Below are 22,228 nucleotides of genomic sequence, written 5' to 3' on the forward strand. Positions count from 1 at the left end.
GAGTATCTCAAATTGAAGGCCGACCGGGGTACTGCAGGCTGCCATTAGCAACACAGTTATCCTTATAACTTCGTCTGTGTGTGATTTTAAAGTAATCGGTTCAAGGACATACATCTGGTGAAATAGAAGCAATTATAGGTACCATGATTGTGTTAGAAATAAAAAAGTATATATTCACGAATATTGACCACAAAGATCCTGTTTTCTGGAAACAATACCTTCAATTTGAAATCCACAATAAACTGGGGCAGTCGTTCTCCCCTGGGTCGTTCAGTACAGCACGGTTTCCGTTCAAAAGAACGTGTCAGAACGTAAAAACGCACTGAACGCAGCCCAGGTGGCAATACATCTAACCACCACCACTCCTCCTGGATCGCCCGCACAGTCTCCACCCCCTTGTTTAAAGCGCACTGAGGACAATCGCTTGCTAGTGGAGTTTAAACGAAACCTGGTGCGCGACCGTACCATTGTCGTTAGTTTGAGAAGTTTTGGACAAATGTAGTTCGCTTGCCTCAATGTTCTAACCGGAGAGAGATGCTTTGTTGTTTTACTATACTACCATCCCGTCCCAGCGCTTTTAGCCACGTTTCATCAAATTTTAACCCCTGCGTTATGGTTTCGTAGGATGGAAGTAGACGACGTGTCGGTTAGAGAGCAACTTTTCCACAACAAAGTGCGAGAGACTTTTGTAAGTACGCTAATGCTCTTTGTTTATAAACCTCAATGTACATAGCAAATCATTTCAGCGAGATATTCATCCGTGGTGCCTTGCTGAAGTGGCTGTATTGTGTTTAGAATCATTTATGAAAAATGTATGTTAGTCGCTCTGAATAAGCGCGTCTGCTAAATGACTAAAATGTAAAATGTAGAAAAGTTTGCATGCAGTAGTAACTGGCATGCTAATGGTGATGCTAACGTTTCTTCCTCTACGGAAGTTCTGTGATGCAGTTAACTGTAAATGACAACCCCCATTCAAAGAACTGTAGCCTATATCTTATTACAAGGGACTCTGTCTTTACAGCTGGTAGTGTGTGTGTGTGTGTGTGTGTGTGTGTGTGTGTGTGTATGGATGTATGTATGTATGTATGTATGTGTGTAGCTGGTCATTAATGTGGCAGAGACACAGAAGGGTGACCAAAGGAGCCTTTTCTTGCACCTAGGGCCCCCATGCATGCATTCATGGTCTGTCCCAAGGGCCCCCACAAAGGGGCCATGTGCTTTAATGTATGGCCCTATGTTTCTTCTCATAAAGCCTTTGGATGTAGGCTATCATGGATGTGTTTAATGAGAGCCATACATGACTTATAGTTGTATAGATTCCATTCAGTATATAAAACATGTACTTTAATTCATGGCTATATGTAATGATTTTACTGGCTATCATAAGGTGAATGCACCAATTTGTAAGTCGCTCTGGATAAGAGCGTCTGCTAAATGACGTAAATGAAAATGTTGCCACCTGATTCCACCACATTGACTTCTGTGTGGGATGTTACCATGGGTTGTGTTCAGTAGGGCACACTGTAGCACACTGTAGCAAAAAGTTTCGCAACATTAAATGTATATGGGCATTCTATTTGGACAAGTTTAGGTGGTCCTCTGTTTCACTCAGTTTTAAAACATTTTGTCCTTACTGAATACAACACTGTACTGATTGTACTGAACAGCTCCTGCTGAACTTCAGACCTGATTAGTATTGCTACAACAGGGCACATGGAGATGACCCTTAACCCCGCAAAACACAGCAGGTCTCATGTAGACATAGCTACAGCAGAGCACGCCTTGTTCCATGAGCCAAATAGATAACAGCACTGTACTTTTCAGACCACATCTAATCTTATGTTTTACGGTTTTAGTCTACATTGCATGCTGTAGGCCTATTCTGTGAGTCAGAAATGACAACATTGCCAAACACCAAGACCCTCATGATGTGAAATTGTATTTCAGAATCTAGACATACTCCATATGTTACAGCACACTATAAGGAGTATAATTATACCAAGATGTTGTGTGTATCATGTATGGTTCACGGATCATATGCTCTTACGGGTCCTTAAAATTGCCACTTTAACCATGATAAAAAATATATATGTTTGATACAAATGTAAAAAGCATGTCAAACATCCCCCCACCAAAGAAGTTTAATATGTGAGAATTGCCAGAACATTCTGAGATGCCAAAAATACTTTTGGGGTATGCTGGTGTGGAATCGCCCAATAGGCTTAATACTAAAAAGATGCTTCAGTGCCCAAAGCGTATCCTGACATTGTCTCTTTCACCTAGGCCTAATGCTTCTCAAGTACCCCAGCCTCTGCTTAACCCTTTAGCTAACATACAGTCCTAATCTTATTTCTCCGCTGTTTGTTCTCTCACTCACACACAGTGTAATCATTTGACCTCTGGTCATTAAAGGGGCTTTAGCCTTAGCTTATCATCATTGATCCTGATACAAGCCCCTCTCATCTTGCTACATTGAAGATGACTTGGTAGTTAAAGTTTCAGTAATCTTGTGGCGTCATCCTTCCAAAGTGTATCAGTGACCAGAGACCAGAAGGTGTTCTGTCAGGCATCAGTATTGATGTGTTATTCAACTTCCTCTCGGTAATTTGAAATATTAAGGACATGCAGGCCTTTCCTGTTCCATACCATTTGTTGGTTGTTTTTGGCTGTTGCACATCAATTAGATCTATCCTCTTGTTCCACTTGTAAACCTAGCATTGCACAAACTCCTCAATGTGTTGGTGTGAAAGCTGGTTTGAAAGCGAGGTAGCGACAGCTTTTCTTTTTGTCTGCAATTGCCTGCATCTGTACAGAGAGGTTTTTTCCGGGAGCATTTAAAAAAACGTTGCGCCAACTTTCTGCACCGCCTTCAATACAAAAGCCCATCCTTTGGCCGTTAAACCTATTTGAAACCCTCTTGAAACTCCAGCTCCTTGTTCTCAAATGCCTGGTCAACTGGGCAGTGCCTCCAACACAAGCTCAGGCAGCCAGCCACTGACTGTTAGATACACTCAACTCCAGCTCCTCTGTCTATTCTCAACAACCAGGTTCATGTTAGGGCAGGAAGTGAGCAGTAGAACACCTTGCATTCAGAACCATGCTTCAGAAAGTGAATTTAGAGTTATTCAGGGCATTTTAAGTTTCCTCAACTTTCCACCACCACCTTCCACAGAAGCTCAGCTTCCAGCTCCTTGTTTCTCCAGTTTTGGCACTGCCAGACAGAAGCAGAACTCAAAACATGTTTTTCACCTTCAACGGCTGACTGGTCTCTTGGTCTGTCCCGTTCTCTGTCTGTTGGCTATGTCTTTCTCCCCCTTGTGATCCCCCTCCTACCTACCGGTACTTTCTCTTTGGGGGATATAGCAGGCTTATTGCCAACACCGCACATTGAAGGATTTCCTTCACAGTTTGTTGGCTAATTTTGATGCTGCGCATTTGTAGTGTCATTGTTTGTTGCGACATGCATTTGACATTTAGCAGTACCAGGCTAGCTCTATACGTCACAATTGGTAAGAATTTCTCAACAAATCTACAAAACCATAGGCTACTTGGCCTACGCGCTATTGAAGGAACAGTGAATAGGAATGATTGTGTCACCAGCCATGCCTGTAGAGAAGGCCTAGTTTTGTTACATTCAGTTCATGTTGGGAAAACAAAACATTGTAGGCAGTCTCGGATGTCTGTCCTGTTGGCTGAAATCTATTGTCCAAGCGCTAAATTGTCACTGCTGGGGACATAACCTAGCCTTACTGTCAGCCCATCTAGGCTATAGTGTGGGATCTATTCTCACTGTCAGCCCATCTAGGCTATAGTGTGGGATCTATTCTCACTGCCTCAATGACAAACAATCCTGGAATGGCAGCAATTTTAGGAACTTCACTGTGGTTAGGGCCTAGTTGTTAACAAGGGTCTATATGGGTGATATAACCACTTGTTTTCCCCAAATCTTATTGTTACCATCCTATAAAGTGGGTCAGGGACACAGCCGGTCCCACCCATGGATTGGAGGAGGGGGAACCCCCTTTTGTCACTGTACCATATGTCCTCATCTTCAATTGTTAAATGTACTTTGTATGTCAGAATAATGTAGTGTCTAGGCATTGATATAAGGGGGGTGCGTGTGCAGAAGCATTTTCCTCTCCTTAAATGTTATTCTACAGTGAAGAACAGAACAAGAAGAAGTTAACCTTCTACTGCAGTGAAATAATGCCCTAGAAACTTGATCATATGCATTGAACAGATAGGCCTACAATTAAATAAGAGGCCTGGAATGCTATCATATTTCAATTGATTGTCAAAGGTACCATTTATTCAGTTCACAAGGACAAGATGTGCTTGGGTAAGCATTATTCAATCTACAGGAAACAGTCTTTTGCCAGGCAGTGGTAGCCATTTTGTCACGTTTCTGCCACTCTCTCAGGAGGAGGTGACTTTCTTTCACAACTATTGTTCTCTGCTGTTGTTCTCACCTCAGGGTGAAATCCTGAATCCTGCCACCATCAACTCGCCTCTCTTCCTCTGGTCTGGGGAGAGGATGTTTGTCTAGGCCTAGCCTACACGTTGATGTGTTTTATGGGTGTCCTTGGTTGTCTCTTTATAGTTCCAGTTAACTCAGGATTTCCTCCAACCCTGATGGTGAAACATTTATTCATCTCTCACCACATACTGTGATTTTAGAGTTGAAGCACTGTGAATGTAGTTGTGAACAGTTGACCACTGATTTAGTTTCAAGAGGCAAATTCTCCGATTTTTACCCCAGACGACCAGGCCAGCAGATAGCTATTAGACTGTATCCGATTAAATGGGATTAATCAATGTTCAGTTGGTCAAGGAGTCAGCTCTCTTACAGAAGACACTATCCCTAGATTCATTGAGGCTGGCTGTATGTTGACCCAAATAGGGGTTTTAGGTCTGTCTAGTTGCACATTTTTCCTTCCCGTCCTAAACTGATCCCAGTCCCTCACTCTCACCCCGTTTCTCCCGCTCTCTTCATCTGGCTAAACTGGTATATCTAATCTGCAGAATCCGTCTGTTTCTCTTGGCCTAGTCTTGCATGTTACCATCTCACTATACAGGCTGGGTCATGTCACTTATGGAATTTCATTAATTCATTTTGGTTCCAAAACCCGGCACCATTTATAGTGGATAGTAATGCATTGTGATAGGGGAAAAAATCGTAGATTGTTGTGACCTGAAAAGGTTTGCTTCAAAACATTGAGACTGAGTGAGGCTTCCTGGGTCCAACCCACACATCTTGACTAGATAGCTAGTTACACAACTGTGCCAGTCAGAGTCAGGTTGTTGTGCTTTCTATCTACCCTCCTCTGTTCTCTAGCCCCCGTTATCCTGACCTGCCAGCTGTATCCCTTCGTCTTCCTCCTTTCGCCACTCCTCATCTTAGTCTCTACATACCGAGGTTATTATAGTTGTGATTTTCTTTAGTTTTTCTTCTATTAGTTAAGATTTTTTTATCAGATTTACTAGTTTTTATTTAGTTTAAGTTTGATTAAAAAAACATCTATTTAGTTTTTATATTACTTAGTTTTAGGGGACAGAAAGTAGCCTATGCGTGGGAGGCTAGGAGCCATTTATGTGTTGTATACGTTTTTTGGGGGGGAGATGTCACTTATTGCCATTGTTGGGGCAGTATTGCATAAAGTGATGGGTCAGGTCATAGATTAGGTTTAAAGGCAGACTCAGCAGGATGACATAGATGCACCAAGTAAACAGTAGTAGTGGGTCCATTTCCACAACAACCAGGAGCGTTGAAGCACGAGGCTAAACTTCTCTGCTGTTTTGGTCCCGTAGCTACCACTTGTAGCACATGCACAGTGACTGTGTGAGAGAAGTATTGCATTGCGCTCATGTCAATATCTGCTGTGGTGCTTGTGGAAACGTCATTTCGCTGAGTCTGACTTTATCATTTAAAGGTCATCTCCATGTGACCCGCCAGATTCAGAAGCTTGAAAATCCCATTAGAAAGAGAGCTTGAAAACCCCATTTGATTTTTGCCCTAAATTTAGAATAAATAAACTTAAAATGTAACATAATTCATGATGGATTTTAGTTTGTTTTGGAGTGTTTTTCAAACAGGTTTGTTATTTTATTTAAGTTTACCAAATAGTTTTTTCATTTAGTTGTCGTTTTAGTTTGCTATAATAACCTTGGTACATTTCTAAAGTATGTCTGTACACACCCCAAGGATCCCCCAACCTTGTCAAGCTTCTCCGATAAGCGCTTACACAGCAATTCATGTCAGCCATAATGAGTACAGCTCCTAGTGATGATGACCAACATAACATGGTCCTGTGTGGCTCAGTTGGTAGAGCCTGGTGCTTGCAACGCCAGGGTTGTGGGTTCGATTCCCACGGGGGACCAGTATGAAAAAGTATACCCTCACTATTTACTGTAAGTCGCTCTGGATAAGAGCGTAGACCTGCTAAATGACTAAAATGTAAATAACGATGCTAATCAACTGTCCGAGAGATGGTCTGATTTTAAATTAAAGTTCCTAGGTGACTTGATCTACTGTATGTGCTCATCTGAAGATCTTATCTAAACATTTACCTGATATATTACTTTTTAGACTGAGATTGGGATTATGATTGTTCTGTGTACCTTCTGCTGCAATATTTGAACTGAGCTGCATATTTCCCAAAGAAAACAATCCTGGTAATATGCAAAGATCTGTATTAGCCTAATCTTTTGGTCTTTGTTTATTTCCTCTGTCAAGATCTGTGTCCTCCTCTTCACCTGCCTCTACATACTGTCCTACCTCATCCTCACTCACTTCAAGAAGAGTGCAGACTATATCACCACCGGTGAGTATGGATGTCTGATTGGCTGGCTCAAATGACTTGAGGGATTATGTTAAACACATCCATCCATCAAACTAAAATGGAACAGTCCATTAGAGGAAAATGGAAGCTATTGAAAAACCTCTAGATTACTTTTGCTTTTTGGAATGTTCATGTAGTGTTATTTTTTTGAAACCCCACACCTTCCCTTGTGTGCACAGCAGAAATTTGACCTATTGTTCAGACCTCTTAGACTGTGTTTACACAAGCAGCCCAATTCTGATTTATAGAATTGGTCTTCAGACCAGCTCTGAAAAATATCTGATGTAATTGGTCAAACGACAAATTAGTCTAAAAAATATCAGAATTGGGCCGCCTGTGTAAACACTGCCTTAGAAGTAGATATTGTAAAAGCAGTTCATTGGATTCTTTGAGTTAGGCTTTTGTAAGTGTTGGGCTGCTAGTATACTATACATTGTTTTGCTCTAGGATGTCCACAAGCCTCAAGACATTTTACGTCATTTAGCAGACGCTCTTATCCAGAGCGACTTACAGTTTTTTAGTGAGTGCATACATTTTCATACTGGCCCCCCGTGGGAATCGAACCCACAACCCTGGCGTTGCAAATGCCACGCTCTATCAACTGAGCTACTGGGGAGTCATCTGAAGGCAGCCCGGTACCAGTTAAAATATGAATGGAATTATATATGGAAGTAGTTTATTCCCCCCAGAAAAAGGGTTAAATATGTGTAAAATGTATTTTATAAATAGTTTCCTGATCTTTCTTATCTCTCAGATATAGGACAGACACTTCAAAACAAACTTCCTTTATAATTTTGGGGGACTATCTGTTATTCAATGCGTTTCTATGGGCTAATGGCAGTAAGGCCAAATCAATGTTTCATAAAATAATTATTTGGCAAAACGAATTGCCTCCCTATATTACATTTTTAGTCATTTAGCAGACGCTCTTATCCAGAGCGACTTACAGTTAGTGAATATTTTATTTTTTTATTTTATTTTTTATACTGGCCCCCCATGGGAATCGAACCCACAACCCTGGCGTTGCAAACGCCATGCTCTATCAACTGAGCTACATCCCTGCCGGCCATTCCCTCCCCTACCCTGGACGACGCTGGGCCAATTGTGCGCCGCCCATGAGTCTCCCGGTCGCGGCCGGCTGCGACAGAGCCTGGATTCGAACCAGGATCTCTAGTGGCACAGTTAGCACTGCGATGCAGTGCCTTAGACCACTGCGCCACTCAGGAGATATTAAAAAGAAGATGGAGAACAAGCAATGAACGAAAAATACTGGAGTTTTGGTGCAGGTACATGCAACTACCACAAAAATAATATTGTGATATTGTGAAAACGATATGATATATTGTCAAAAGTGACACAGCGGTCTAAGGCACTGCAGTGCTTGAGGCGTCACTACAGATCTGGGTTCGATCCCGGGCTTTGTTGCAGCCGGCCACGACTGGGATGCGACGTACAATTGGCCCAGCGTCGTCCGGGTTAGAGGAGGGTTTGGCCGGCCGGGATGTCCTTGTCCCATCGCGCTCTAGCGACTCCTGTGGTGGGCCGGGTGCATGCACGCTGACACGGTCGCCAGTTGTACGGTGTTTCCTCTGACACCTTGGTGCGGCTGACTTCCGGGTTAAGTGAGCAGTGTGTCAAGAAGCAGTGCGGCTTGGCAGGGTCGTGTTTCGGAGGACGAATGGCTCTCGACCTTCACCTCTCCCGAGTCCGTACGGGAGTTGCAGTGATGGGACAAGACTGTAACTACCAATTGGATATCACGAAATTGGTGATAAAAGGGGGTAAAGAAATAAAATAAAACAATTCTCAACATGTGACTGTATAGATTCCCCCCCCCCCCCCCCCCCCCCCCCCCCACCAATACGTTAATGTTTGTTTTGCACATTTACCTACCAAGCTGTACATGTGGAGGTGTAGCAGCTATCTATCCAGGCCTACAGCTGTGGAACAGAACACACAGGGCCCTATACTGCTGCAGGAGGTTGTTATGGAAACACCTCAGGCTTGTGTGTCGTCAGCTGGGTGAGGGGTGGGAGCAATGTTCCTTTTAAGATAAACACGTACCCTGTCCTTTCCAAGTATGACCATTTTATAATTGAATGTACAGTATGTGCTCTCAAGTGAACACAAAAAGTGTGGATGTGCAAATGCAATTGGTTATGTGGGCCCCCGAGTGGCGCAGCGGTCTAAGGCACTGCATCTCAGTGCTTGAGGCGTCACTACAGACCCGCTGGTTTGATTCCAGGCTGTATCACAACCGGCCGTGATTGGGAGTCCCATAGGGCGGCGCACAATTGGCCCAGCGTCGTCCGTCATTGTAAATAAGAATTTGTTCTTAACTAACTTGCCTAGTAAAATAAAGGAAAAATAAAAAAAAAGTGTTTTATGTAATCACTCTAATAAGGTGTGGTTATAGAAAACAGCTGTAGCAGCTCAGCTCCAACGTAACAAGCCTGGCCTGGATCTGGATCCTTCTGGCAGAGGGTTGGTTGTTTGGAGGCGGACCAGCCCACTCAACCCAGCCAGTGTGTTATTGGGGTTTTGGAAAGGCAGTCGGCTAAACCTGCTCTGCATTAGCAATACAGTGTTTTTGAATACAATGAATGTCCTCGGCCTGCAGTCAACACCACCAGCAGAACATTTGTGCCTCGCAGCTTAATTGAATAGCGGGGTGTTGAAGATGGGGTCTGTGAATCGATTGGGATGCTACTAACTGGTTTCTCTTACTCTCAGACCGTGTTCTTCCAAACTCTTCTCTTCCTCTTCTTGACCCATACAGGCATACCAGAGATGCTTGTTCTTTGGACCTCTTGAACATGGTGTATTCTGCATATCTCCGTTGCTGAGGCCAACTCCTTATTTCCACTTCGTCCATTTCGATCGGTGCTATCGTAGTGTCTTACCGATATCGCTCTGTTTTTTAGAATATCCCTCGTCCAAAAACTCTACCTCTCTTTACCTCTTCTTCTCCTCTTCCTCTCCTCTACCTCCAGGCTCCATCAACATTCCTACCATTTCACTTCTCTTATCTGTCTGGTATTTGGTTTGGAGGCTTCTGTTTTCAAGGTTTCCTTCAGTTGCCAAGATGCTCACATTCCTTTAGTCAATACTAGGTTGCCTTACTGGCATTTTGGTATAACTGTGAATCACTCACTTGTATATGTTTTTGCCATTTTTCAGATGACATTGAAGATGCGACCATCAACAAAATTGCGTAAGTAAAGAGCGCGCAAATGAACAAACTGACCTAGTAGCAGTCTGCCACACGTTGACTCAGTCACTCTCACTCACTGGGATCAAAGTGTCAGTGTGAGCAGAGCGTTTGAGCTAGTATCTGAGTCAATGTGACCAAATGAGATGACACGACCACTTGGCTGTAGTGTAGTTTTATCAGTCTGTAATATCCTTCCTACCCTTTGTCATACCAGTTGGCATTATGCTGTCCACTTCCCCTACCACGGATCAACTACAGGATCCAAACACACACGCACATACCAAAATACTTTAATTGTCCATTTCCATGAAAATTCCTTTATACACAGTCACTCAAACTCTCTCTCCCCCTCCAGGCTGTGGCTGTGTACGTTCACCCTCTCCGTGGCAGTGTGTGCCGTGCTGCTTCTCCCCATCTCCATCCTGTCCAATGAGGTGCTGCTCACCTTCCCTCACAGCTACTACATGCAGTGGCTCAATGGATCACTCATCCACGGTACTGTACCTTGTCTATACCACAGCCAACACAGCACTTCATGTCTACACCATAACAACACATTCACTCAGTACTTCCATAGCCTCAGAGACCCTTGCATAGTTGCTTTTGGTTTTATGGCTAAGGAAAAGGTGAGTCATGTTATCCTTTCACAGTAATAAAACGTGAGCTCCACCAACCTGAAGTCAAACGGAAGTGGGCCCAACACGTTAGCTCTCGGTGTCAATAACAAGGAGCACTGTTAACTCTAGTTTCTCTACCTCACTGAACCCTGTAGCTTATTGCCATAGATCTCTACAGATGTTAGAGTGGACTGGACTGTATGCCTCCCAAAAGTTTGATTCTAGACAGCTAGGCTGCGCCTCACTGTGGCTGAATGTGGTAGTGTTAACAGTCAAACGTAGTGCACCTTTGGACATGTTACTAATATGTGGTAATAGATTGTTATATCTATTTGATAGTGTTTCATAACATTCTAATCAGATGTCATGTTTTGACCAGGTCTCTTGTCTTTCTTTTCATCAGGCTTATGGAACCTAGTGTTCCTGTTGTCCAACCTGTCCCTGATCTTCCTCATGCCCTTCGCCTACTTCTTCACCGAGTCGGAGGGCTTTGTGGGCTGTAAGAAGGGGGTGATGGCGCGGGTGTATGAGACGGCGGTGGTGCTGCTGCTGCTCACTCTGCTGGTGCTTGGCATGGTGTGGGTGTTTGCGGCCCTGCTTAACAACACGGCCAGGGAGAGCCTCTACGGTGAGTTGATCTTTGAGTTTGCTATTCATATTAGCCATTTTGCAACTGTTCGCAAAGGCCCTCTTTGAAGATGGGTATTTTGAAGAATTGCTGTCCTTTATTTTTGAGAACCATATATCAAATCCTTTCTCTGGTGACCTTTTGTCTCCCATCTCAGACATGTGGGAGTGTTACCTTCCGTACCTCTACTCTGCCATTTCTCTGTTTGGAGTGCTCCTGCTCCTACGTAAGTAGCTGTCTAACTTGTGATCAGTTGGTCATGGCCAGATATTCATGTGTATATTTTGTATATTATATTTGAGTAATTTTAGCAGACGCTCTTATCCATAGCGACTTACAGGAGCGATTAGGGTTAAGGGCCTTGCTCAAGGGCACATCGACAGATTTTTGTACCTAGTTGGCTCGGGGATACGAACCAGCGACCATTCGGTTACTAGCCTAACGCTCTTAACCGCTAGACTACCTGCCGCCCCACCACTTCCTGTCTCCCTGCAGTGTGCACTCCCTTCGGGCTGTCCCGCATGTTCAGTGTCACTGGGAGCCTACTGGTCAAACCACGGGTGAGTGACAATCCACATACTGTACCTCCATATACAGACAATAACAAAACACTATAACATTGTTATAACCTAACGCTATAACATTGACAATAACATAACACTATAATAACTTAATGACATCCATCCCCTGTGTTTCTTCAGCTATTGGAGAATGTGGAGGTGGAGATGAACTGTGCTGCGTTCGAGGAGGCTTCGCTGTCCAGGAAACTCAACAGTGAGTTGGCCACCGTGGTCTAGAGTACACACACAGGATGCTCACACTATACCATGCTATTACATCCTAGAGGTGTTGTTGTTTGTGTTGACCTTGCTCTGTTCCTTGTAGGGGGTAGCACGTCATGCAGGATCACTGTAAACGTGGAGCCTTTGAGGATGCAGTTCCTCCGAGTCCAGGCCAAACGCATCGCCCTCGGTAAGACCATCAAGATGTGTGTGTGTGTATATATATATATAATACTACTGTGTTTTATTACATTCTGTAGGTATGGACTGACTTAGGGCTGCAGCATACAGGGGTCACTCTGGGGATACTAGGGTTGGATAATATTCATTGGAAGATTATTGTAAAAGTCCAACATTGTTTGATCTCATTCAGGCATTAGGAGAAAAAAAATCCAGGAATAGCTTAACTGCTCACCGGGAGACAGGCCGCATTGTCTACAATGGTCCTCAGCTCGCCTCATCTCTCTCTCTCCCTCCCTCCCTCCCAGAGATGCGTAGGAGAGCGTCACCATGGCAGCGGAACCTGTTCTACCCTCTGGCCATGCTCCTGCTCCTAGTTCTAACGGTGGTGTGTGTGTTGATGGTGTGTTTCCACGTTCTGGAGCTCCTCTTGGACGAGACGGCCATGCCCAGAGGAATGGAGGTGAGGACTACTAAGGGCTAGCAGGGATTATTAGCTTTTATAGCATCAATTCTAGATCTCGTGCTGTAAGTCTTCTAGGAGGGCTGGGCGATATGACCTAGAAATCATATCTCGATTAATGATTTTCTTCATACGTATGGGTGATTCCTTCAAATGAGTGGATTTGGCTATTTCAGCCAGACCCGTTGCTGACCGTTGTACAGCCATGTAATCTTCGTAGACAAACATTGTCAGTAGAATGTCCTTACTGAAGAGCTCAGTGGCTTTCAACGTGGCACTGTCATAGGATGCCACCTTTCCAACAAGTCAGTTCGTCAAATTTCTGCCCTGCTAGAGCTGCCCAGTCAACTGTAAGTGCTGAAGCGTGCAGCGCGTAATAATGTTCTGTCCTCGGTTGCAACACTCACTACCGAGTTCCAAACTGCCTCTGGAAGCAACGTCAGCACAAGAACTGTTAGTCGGGAGCTTCATGAAATGGGTTCCATGGCCGAGCAGCTGCACACAAGCCTAAGATCACCATGCGCAATGCCAAGCGTCGGCTGCACTGGTGTAAAACTCGCCACCATTGGACTTTGGAGCAGTGGAAACGCGTTCTCTGGAGTGATGAATCATTCTTCACCATCTGGCAGTCCGACGGACGAATCTGGGTATGGCGGATGCCAGGAGAACGCTACCTGCCCGACTGCATAGTGCCAACTGTAAAGTTTGGTGGAGGAGGAATAATGGTCTGTGGCTGTTTTTCATGGTTCGGGCTAGGCCCCTTATTTCCAGTGAAGGGAAATCTTAACACTACAGCATGCGTTGCCATTCTAGACGATTATGTGCTTCCAACTTTGTGGCAACAGAAATGGTTTGTCGAGATCAGTGTGGAAGAACTTGACTGGCCTGCGCAGAGCCCTGACAACCCCATCGAACACCTTTGGGATGAAATGGAATGCCGACTGCGTGCCAGGCCTGATCGGCCAACATCAGTGCCCGACCTCACTAATGCTCTTGTGGCTGAATGGAAGCAAGTCCCAGCAGCAATGTTCCAACATCTAGTGGAAAGCCTTCCTAGAAGAGTGGAGGCTGTTATAGCAACAAAGGGGGGACCAACTCCATATTAATGCCCATGATTTTGGAATGAGATGTTCGATGAGCAGGTGTCCTAATACTTTTGGTTATGTAGTGTATGTTGAATTCTAACGATGTACACTACCGTTCAAAAGTTTGGGGTCACTTAGAAATTTCCTTGTTTTCAAAAGAAAAGCAATTTTTTTTGTCCATTTAAAATAACATCAAATTGATCAGAAAACAGTGTAGACATTGTTAATGTTGTAAATGGCTATTGTAGCTGGAAACGGCAGATATTTTTTTTGAATATCTACATAGGCGTACATTTATAGCAAACATCAGTCCTGTGTTCCAATGGCACATTGTGTTTGCTAATCCAAGTTGATCATTTTAAAAGGCTAATTGATCATTAGAAAACCCTTTTGCAATTATGTTAGTACAGCTGAAAACTGCTGTGCTGATTTAAAGAAGCAATAAAACTGGCCTTCTTGAGACTAGTTGAGTATCTGGAGCATCAGAAATTGTGGGTTCGATTACAGAATCAAAATGGCCAGAAACAAAGAACTTTCTTCTGAAACTCGTCAGTCTATTCTTGTTCTGAGAACGGAAGGCTATTCCATGCGAGAAATTGCCAAGAAAATGAAGATCTCGTACAACGCTGTGTACTACTCCCTTCACAGAACAGCTTAAACTGGCTCTAACCAGAATAGAAAGAGGAGTGGGAGGCCCTGGTGCACAACTGAGCAAGAGGACACATGCATTAGTGTCTAGTTTGATAAACAGACGCCTCATAGGTCCTCAACTGGCATCTTCATTAAATAGTACCCGCAAAACACCAGTCTCAACGTCAACAGTGAAGAGGCGACTCCGGGATGCTGACCTTCTAGGCAGAGTTGCAAAGAAGTCCAGTGTCTGTGTTCTTTTGCCCATTTTAATCTTTTATTTTTATTGGCCAGTCTGAGCTATGGCTTTTTCTTTGCAACTCTGCCTAGAAGGTCAGCATCCCGTAGTCGCCTCTTCACTGTTGACGTTGAGACTGGTGTTTTGCGGGTACTATTTAATTAAGCTGCCAGTTGAGGACCTGTGAGGCGTCTGTTTATCAAACTAGACACTAATGTATTTGTCCTCTTGCTCAGTTGTGCACCAGGGCCTCCCACTCCTCTTTCTATTCTGGTTAGAGCCAGTTTGCGCTGTTCTGTGAAGGGAGTAGTACACAGCGTTGTACGAGATCTTCAGTTTCTTGGCAATTTCTCGCATGGAATGGCCTTCATTTCTCAGAACAAGAATAGACTGACGGGTTTCAGAAGAAAGTTATTTGTTTATGGCCATTTTGAGCCTGTAATCGAACCCACAATTGCTGATGCTACAGATACTCAACCAGTCTCAAGAAGGCCAGTTTTATTGCTTCTTTAATCAGCACAACAGTTTTCAGCTGTGCTAACATAATTGCAAAAGGGTTTTCTAATGATCAATTAGCCTTTTAAAATGATAAACTTGGATTTGCAAACACAACGTGCCATTAGAACACAGGACTGATGGTTGCTGATAATGGGCCTCTGTACGCCTATGTAGATATTCCATTAAAAATCAGCCGTTTCCAGCTACAATTGCCATTTACAACATTAACAATGTCTACACTGTATTTCTGATCAATTTGATCTTATTTTAATGGACAAAAAAATTGCTTTTCTTTCGAAAACAAGGACATTTCTAAGTGACCCCAAACTTTTGAACAGTAGTGTATATTGCCTCTGTAATGTTGCTTCTGAATAGCCTGTTCTGTCCTATATGAAGTGACTGAGGACCATATATGTTATTGACTTTCAAGACTACACAAATACAAGGGCACAAGAAACATGCGGAGCAGGGAGGGTGGGAACATTTTACAACCGATTGGCAATGACCGTGTGTTTCCTCTGCGTGGTAGGACCCTCGTCTGGGGACAGCTTCCTTCTCCATGTTTGGTTCTCTGGGAGCAGCAGTGCAGGTGGTCCTCATCCTCTATCTGATGGTGTCGTCTGTGGTGGGCTTCTACAGCTCTCCTCTCTTCACTTCCCTACTGCCCCGCACTCAGGACACCAACCTCACACAGATCATTGGGAACTGTGTATCTCTCCTGGTCCTCAGCTCAGCACTGCCCGTCTTCTCCCGAACTCTGGGTAAGAGCTTTCCCTGTTCCCCTGGTTGAGTTTCTATATTCTTGTCTCATATGGTTGAACAAAAAGCGATGCATTGCTTACTGTTATTAGACAGGGCTTCAGGTTGTATTATAATTTCTGACCAGAAGAGGGCGTGTGAATACAGTCAATCACTATGAACACTGTGTGACCTTGACCATGTTCAAGTACTGCACTTCACAAATACACCCTTGCCAGTCAGAGGATCTGAACGTTATCGATCCATTGGGGGGAAATGAAGATATGAGGAGTAAAGCAGTTTATAGACCGTCAAACCTAATCACATATTCTATCTGCTCTTCAGGAATCACACGGTTTGACCTTCTGGGAGACTTTGGGAGGTATAACTGGCTGGGGAACTTCCACATAGTGTTCCTGTACAACATTCTGTTCGCTGGCCTCACCTCTGCCTGCCTCATCAACACTCTCACCTGGACTGTGCAGAGAGAACTCATACGCGCCTTTGGTACTATTTTATTTTATGTTACCTTTATTTAACTAGGCAAGTCAGTTAAGAACAAATTCTTATTTACAATGACGGCCTACCCCGGCCAAACCCGGACGATGCTGGGCCAATTGTGCGCCGCCCTATGGGAACTTTGGTACTTGCATCAGTCAATCCATCAAATGTATTGCTAAAGCCCCTTTATACATTAAACAGTGCTTGACAGTAAGATATGTCTATGGACCTGTTACCTGCCTTTCTATATGTTGGTTTGTTTATGTTTTTTTCAAAATAATAAGGCTTTTATGTAACTTAACATCTTTCAATTTAAAGGGATGTTCCACTCCAAATACAACCTTACATGATTTGTCCAGTTACCTTGGCTGCAGGCGAATCCCCTAATCAGCTATTGAATATGTATATTACTTACTTGGGTATTTGAATAGTCATATTGTGTTACTTTCATTATGCAGCAGAAGGGCTGTGCTAACTGCCAATGGTCAGGGTGTTTTCAGAGTGACTCTACTGTGAACTAGCTAGCAAGGTGTTCTCTTCCCAGCTCTGGGCCTGGCCATGTTTCCCAATGGGCTGGTCTCCTTTCCTCAGATAGAAAGGCCTATACAATTCTCTCAGGAAAGTGAGAGGGGAGTAGGAGTCCCCTAGGGGCCTGGCCGCTGGGCCCCCTGCCTCACACACACACACTCCGGAGCCACACACACACACACACGCTTTGCCCCTCTGCCCAACAAAAACAACAGTTCGGAGTGTAGAGCCATGGACACACGCACCCCACTTACTCACAACGTAGACAGCATCTCTCCTCTCCTTTCCCGCTACCACCCCAACTGCTTTTGTTCTGTTCTGTGATTGATGGACTTAATTTGCACCCAAACTTGCCTTTTTAATGTTTCTCCCCCACACATGCTATCCCTATCTTTCCTTCACTCACTGTCTTTCTCTCTTGCTCTTTCACTCCTGCTTTGTCTCACTCTGTCTGTGTGTGCGTGTGTTTCGGCGGTAAATGTGCCATGTCGTTATAACTTTTTAACCGTATGTGTTTTATGTCTCTGCAGGTCTCCACAAACTGCCTCTGACCGTGTCCCGCACCACCATCCCCCTCAAGCTCCTCCTGGCTAATGGCCTGTCAAAGATCCAGTGACTGACATTCCCTTGACCAATCAACCATCATCTCTAACACCCGACCGGGACCTAAGCCTCCTGAAGAGCATTCCCATTGGAACAATGTCACCTTGTCTTCAGTCCTCCAGCCTATCGGTGTCTGGATCACCAGAATGAAAAGACAGAAGTGGAGGATTAGAAGTGCAGTTTGGCCAATGGTGCAGTAAAGTGCTGCTCACTGACTAATCACCAATCGATACAAGTTGACCTGGGGAACCAACTTAAACTGTGTCTCAGACTACAATACTGGGGTTATATTGGAATCATTGTGCACAGTAATCTGAGCCAAAAACGATATGTTCTGGAACTAATGAAAGATTCTGGAACTGAAAAAGGGATCTAATCTGTATCAGGGTTCTTGTTGACATTGTGACATCATACAGCACATCCTGGATGTCCTAATGCCTTGTGAGAAACTCTGTGGGTTTGAGAGGTTGAGGTGGGACTGATTTACTTTACTCTTTGGACACACGTGTAAAAGTCAGTAAAGCTATTTTGGAACATTACGTTGTGACTGACTGACATTTCCTTTTCCTGCTCTGGGGTTGAGCATTTGAGTTGTCTCTCGTTCGCTGCCGCCTTCCCCTCTCTGTCATGTTAGACCACTGTTTTTGGGCCTCACTCATCCTGTGAATCCCACTTCCATGTATTTAAGATGTCTTGTCTGTCTGTAATGGTGTTGTGTTTGTTAATGAGAGGAGGATGTTTTAAAATTAGGGTAGAGGGATTACTCACTCTATTCTACATGCATTGACCTTCATATAGGGGAGGAAGAGAAGGGGACAGGACAGGGTTGTGTTCATTAGGTTACGTTTGAAAGCTTTTTGCAACAGAAAACAAAGTTAACGTTTCAGTCAGTTTTCTTCCATGTGGTGCCTAATGAACATGACCCATGACTTGTTTTTAAACTCATCACTTGTAATTAATGAACGATGTATGATAAGATACCTGAACATACATATTTTTTTTTAAAGGGGAGGTTGTGTCATCTTTGATATTGTGTTATTGGTCGTATAATGGCATTTCTGTTTACTTAAAATAACACTTTTTCATGGGTTTCTACCCCCCTGAAGAGGAGCGTCCTAAATGCAAAGTGACGCTTACTAGTTTTGGGTGTCCTGCCTTGGACCAATCATACTGTGAATTGTTTAAACGTTTGTTAATATAAACTAAGTGCAATACTGTTTACTGTCCACTGCCAATTCCAGTAGTTTTTTTTTCTGTTCATTTTGATATTAGAATAATGTAAATTATCTCTGTTGCTTTGTTTTTATTTGTGTCATGGTTCTCCTTTGCTGTATCAGCATGTTAAGTTGTAGTAGGATTCTTATTCTTATTATTAGCCGATAGTCAGACAGTTCTGTTCCATTCATCGCCAGCAGGGGGCAGGGTCTCCCAAATTCACCAAACTCACCTGGCAGCCTGCTGAACGTTTACCATAAGTTCTGTTATCACTGGTCAGTCATTAAAGTTTACTCATTTCACTAGCCTGGTCTCAGATCTGTTTGTGCCATCTTGCCAACTCCTTGCCACTCCTTGTCATTCTAAACCGCATGAAAATTCCAGAAGAATTTGGCAAGAGAGCAGAAACAGACTGGCACCCATCAATTCCCTTGGGAATATATTGTTTGGGGAGCACAATGTTTGAGTGGGCTGGTTACTTAGGGGCGATAATGTTAAAGTTCAAGTGGTACTCTTATTAGTCAATCAAGGGCATTTTTACTGTGAGACTGCAGAACCACTGTCTATTCTTTTACCTGGGGGCTGATTTTGATGGACATTATTTGATTTAGCATTGCTTAAAAACGCTAACGTAATGAGAATGTGACCGCAGGTGTTGAACCCTAAAGAAAAATATAATTGCTCTCAGCAATTTCATGTTTTTATGGTTTACTTCATGTTTTTTAATGTTTTCGATTCAGTACAATCATGTTTGTTTTATGAACTGGGGAGAAAAAGGACAATAAATGTATTTCATTTTCCTATACATAAAGTCGCTCTGTCGTCTGGATTGGTGTGAGTAATAAGACTGTTTACAGTGCAGTTAGATCTACTATATATCTATAAATCATCAGGTCTCATTGTCCAGCCCATCCCGGATCCGGGCTATGTGATTGCTTGTGTCCGTCCTATGTGTGCAAGTATGTCGGTCCATCCTGTGTGTTTCTTCTGAGTGTGCGTGTCTGTCCTCTGTCCCTCCACCCTTAGTTGCCTTGCTTTAATCAGACCCAGAAGAAAGCTGTTGTATTTTGGCCTGTCTGTCACCAGAGGCCGTCCCTGACGCCGCTACAACCCTAGCCCACACAAACATCAAGAAGAGGGGCGACTCTCTCTCTCCTCCACCCCCTTTTCTTCCATCCGTTTGCCTTGTATATTATTCATTTCCTCTTTTGAAGGCAGAAAAAGAAATCCCGGTTTTCCGCCGTCTGATTTAATTTCTCCTTGATTTTTGTTTGTTTCTTTTTCTTGTTTTCTTTTGTAGGAAGTTTTAATTGAGTTCCATTTGATTTGTCTTTTGTTTTGTTGCCTTTTCCTCCACTAAAAGGGAGTGTGTCGAAATGTTCCCGGAATGCTACTTACTGTACATATCAGAGGTTTGGTTCGCCTGTGGGTTGTAGGCACGCACACATCACCTAGACACTTAATGAATACAGCTGTGTGTGTGTGTGTGTGTGTGTGTCAGAAACAAGTGCATCCACTTGTTGAACGTTCTGAGCGATTGACATTCCATTGACCCCCCCCACTTCTAATTATTTTAGTGAATGTGAAAACTGGCCTAGTGAAATTAATGTTGCATACCACCTATAATGGCAACTCTGTTTATCACAATACGGCTTTTGAGTTGCTGTGTTAAGATGATTCATTCTAAGGTATTATGAGAGGATTTCATAGTTGACAAGCGCCCTGAGAATGAGGTGGCATTTGTACACTGCTCAAAAAAATAAAGGGAACACTTACACAACACAATGTAACTCCAAGTCAATCACACTTCTGTGAACTCAAACTGTCCACTTAGGAAGCAACACTGATTGACAATACATTTCACATGCTGTTGTGCAAATGGAATAGACAACAGGTGGAAATTATAGGCAATTAGCAAGACACCCTCAATAAAGGACTGGTTTTGCAGTTGGTGACCACAGACCACTTCTCAGTTCCTATGCTTCCTGGCTGATGTTTTGGTCACTTTTGAATGCTGGTGGTGCTTTCACTCTAGTGGTAGCATGAGACGGAGTCTACAACCCACACAAGTGGCTCAGATAGTGCAGCTCATCCAGGATGGCACATCAATGCGAGCTGTGGCAAGAAGGTTTGCTGTGTCTGTCAGCGTAGTGTCCAGAGCATTGAGGCGCTACCAGGAGACAGGCCAGTACATCAGGAGACGTGGAGGAGGCCGTATGAGGGCAACAACCCAGCAGCAGGACTGCTACCTCTGCCTTTGTGCAAGGAGGAGCAGGAGGAGCACTGCAAAATGACCTCCAGCAGGCCACAAATGTGCATGTGTCTGCTCAAACGGTCAGAAACAGACTCCATGAGGGTGGTATGAGGGCCCAACGTCCACAGGTGGGGGTTGTGCTTACAGCCCAACACCGTGCAGGACGTTTGGCATTTGCCAGAGAACACCAAGATTGGAAAATTCGCCATGGCGCCCTGTGCTCTTCACAGATGAAAGCAGGTTCACACTGAGCACGTGACAGACGTGACAGAGTCTGGAGACGCCGTGGAGAACATCCTCCAGCATGACCGGTTTGGCGGTGGGTCAGTCATGGTGTGAGGTGGCATTTCTTTGGGGGGCCGCACAGCCCTCCATGTGCTCGCCAGAGGTAGCCTGACTGCCATTAGGTACCGAGATGAGATCCTCAGACCCCTTGTGAGACCATATGCTGGTGCGGTTGGCCCTGGGTTCCTCCTAATGCAAGACAATGCTAGACCTCATGTGGCTGGAGTGTGTCAGCAGTTCCTGCAAGAGGAAGGCATTGATGCTATGGACTGGTCCGCCCATTCCCCAGACCTGAATCCAATTGAGCACATCTGGGACATCATGTCTCGCTCCATCCACCAACGCCACATTGCACCACAGACTGTCCAGGAGTTGGCGGATGCTTTAGTCCAGGTCTGGGAGGAGATCCCTCAGGAGACCATCCGCCACCTCATCAGGAGCATGCCCAGGCGTTGTAGGGAGGTCATACAGGCACGTGGAGGCCACAGACACTACTGAGCCTCATTTTGACTTGTTTTAAGGACATTACATCAAAGTTGGATCAGCCTGTAGTGTGGTTTTCCACTTTAATTTTGAGGGTGACTCCAAATCCAGACCTCCATGGGTTGATAAATTTGATTTACATTGATAATTTTTGTGTGATTTTGTTGTCAGCACATTCAACTATGTAAAGAAAAAAGTATTTAATAAGATTATTTCATTCATTCAGATCTAGGATGTGTTATTTTAGTGTTCCCTTAATTTTTTTGAGCAGTGTATTACAACAATGTCATAACTTGGCATAACTGGCAGTGAAGGAAAGCAATAGATCAATGCTCTCTAAGTGTTCCTGCAAATAACCCATGACATTCAATAGTAATGCCTTTACATTTATCCATGAAACCACTGGACAATTTAATACTATGAAGTCTTTATTCATTATTAAAGGTC

At 43.9% G+C, this 22,228-nt stretch overlaps 1 protein-coding gene across 1 annotated transcript; it reads left to right on the plus strand.

Annotated features, from left to right (window-relative positions):
- The first annotated feature begins 397 nt into the window (after positions 1-397).
- Positions 398-20,719, plus strand: lmbr1l (limb development membrane protein 1-like). Its single transcript, XM_084184687.1, has 13 exons — positions 398-688; positions 6,734-6,821; positions 10,020-10,053; positions 10,409-10,548; positions 11,074-11,298; positions 11,456-11,524; positions 11,794-11,858; positions 12,000-12,072; positions 12,184-12,270; positions 12,569-12,723; positions 15,704-15,935; positions 16,258-16,419; positions 17,472-20,719. The coding sequence occupies exons 1-13, from the start codon at positions 626-628 to the stop codon at positions 17,555-17,557; spliced, it is 1,479 nt and encodes a 492-aa protein (XP_084040813.1). The 5' UTR covers positions 398-625; the 3' UTR covers positions 17,558-20,719.
- The last annotated feature ends 1,509 nt before the right edge of the window (positions 20,720-22,228 follow it).

Source organism: Coregonus lavaretus (genome assembly GCF_964263955.1).
Source record: "Coregonus lavaretus genome assembly, chromosome: 20".
Classification (NCBI taxonomy): domain Eukaryota; kingdom Metazoa; phylum Chordata; class Actinopteri; order Salmoniformes; family Salmonidae; genus Coregonus; species Coregonus lavaretus.

Bases quoted from the DNA above. Each gene is read 5' to 3' on its own strand.
- lmbr1l (XM_084184687.1), top strand. From the start codon at position 626: ATGGAAGTAGACGACGTGTCGGTTAGAGAGCAACTTTTCCACAACAAA. The intron at 10,549-11,073 runs GTACTGTACCTT...TCTTTTCATCAG, and splicing joins CAATGGATCACTCATCCACG to GCTTATGGAACCTAGTGTTC. The intron at 16,420-17,471 runs GTACTATTTTAT...ATGTCTCTGCAG, and splicing joins AGAACTCATACGCGCCTTTG to GTCTCCACAAACTGCCTCTG.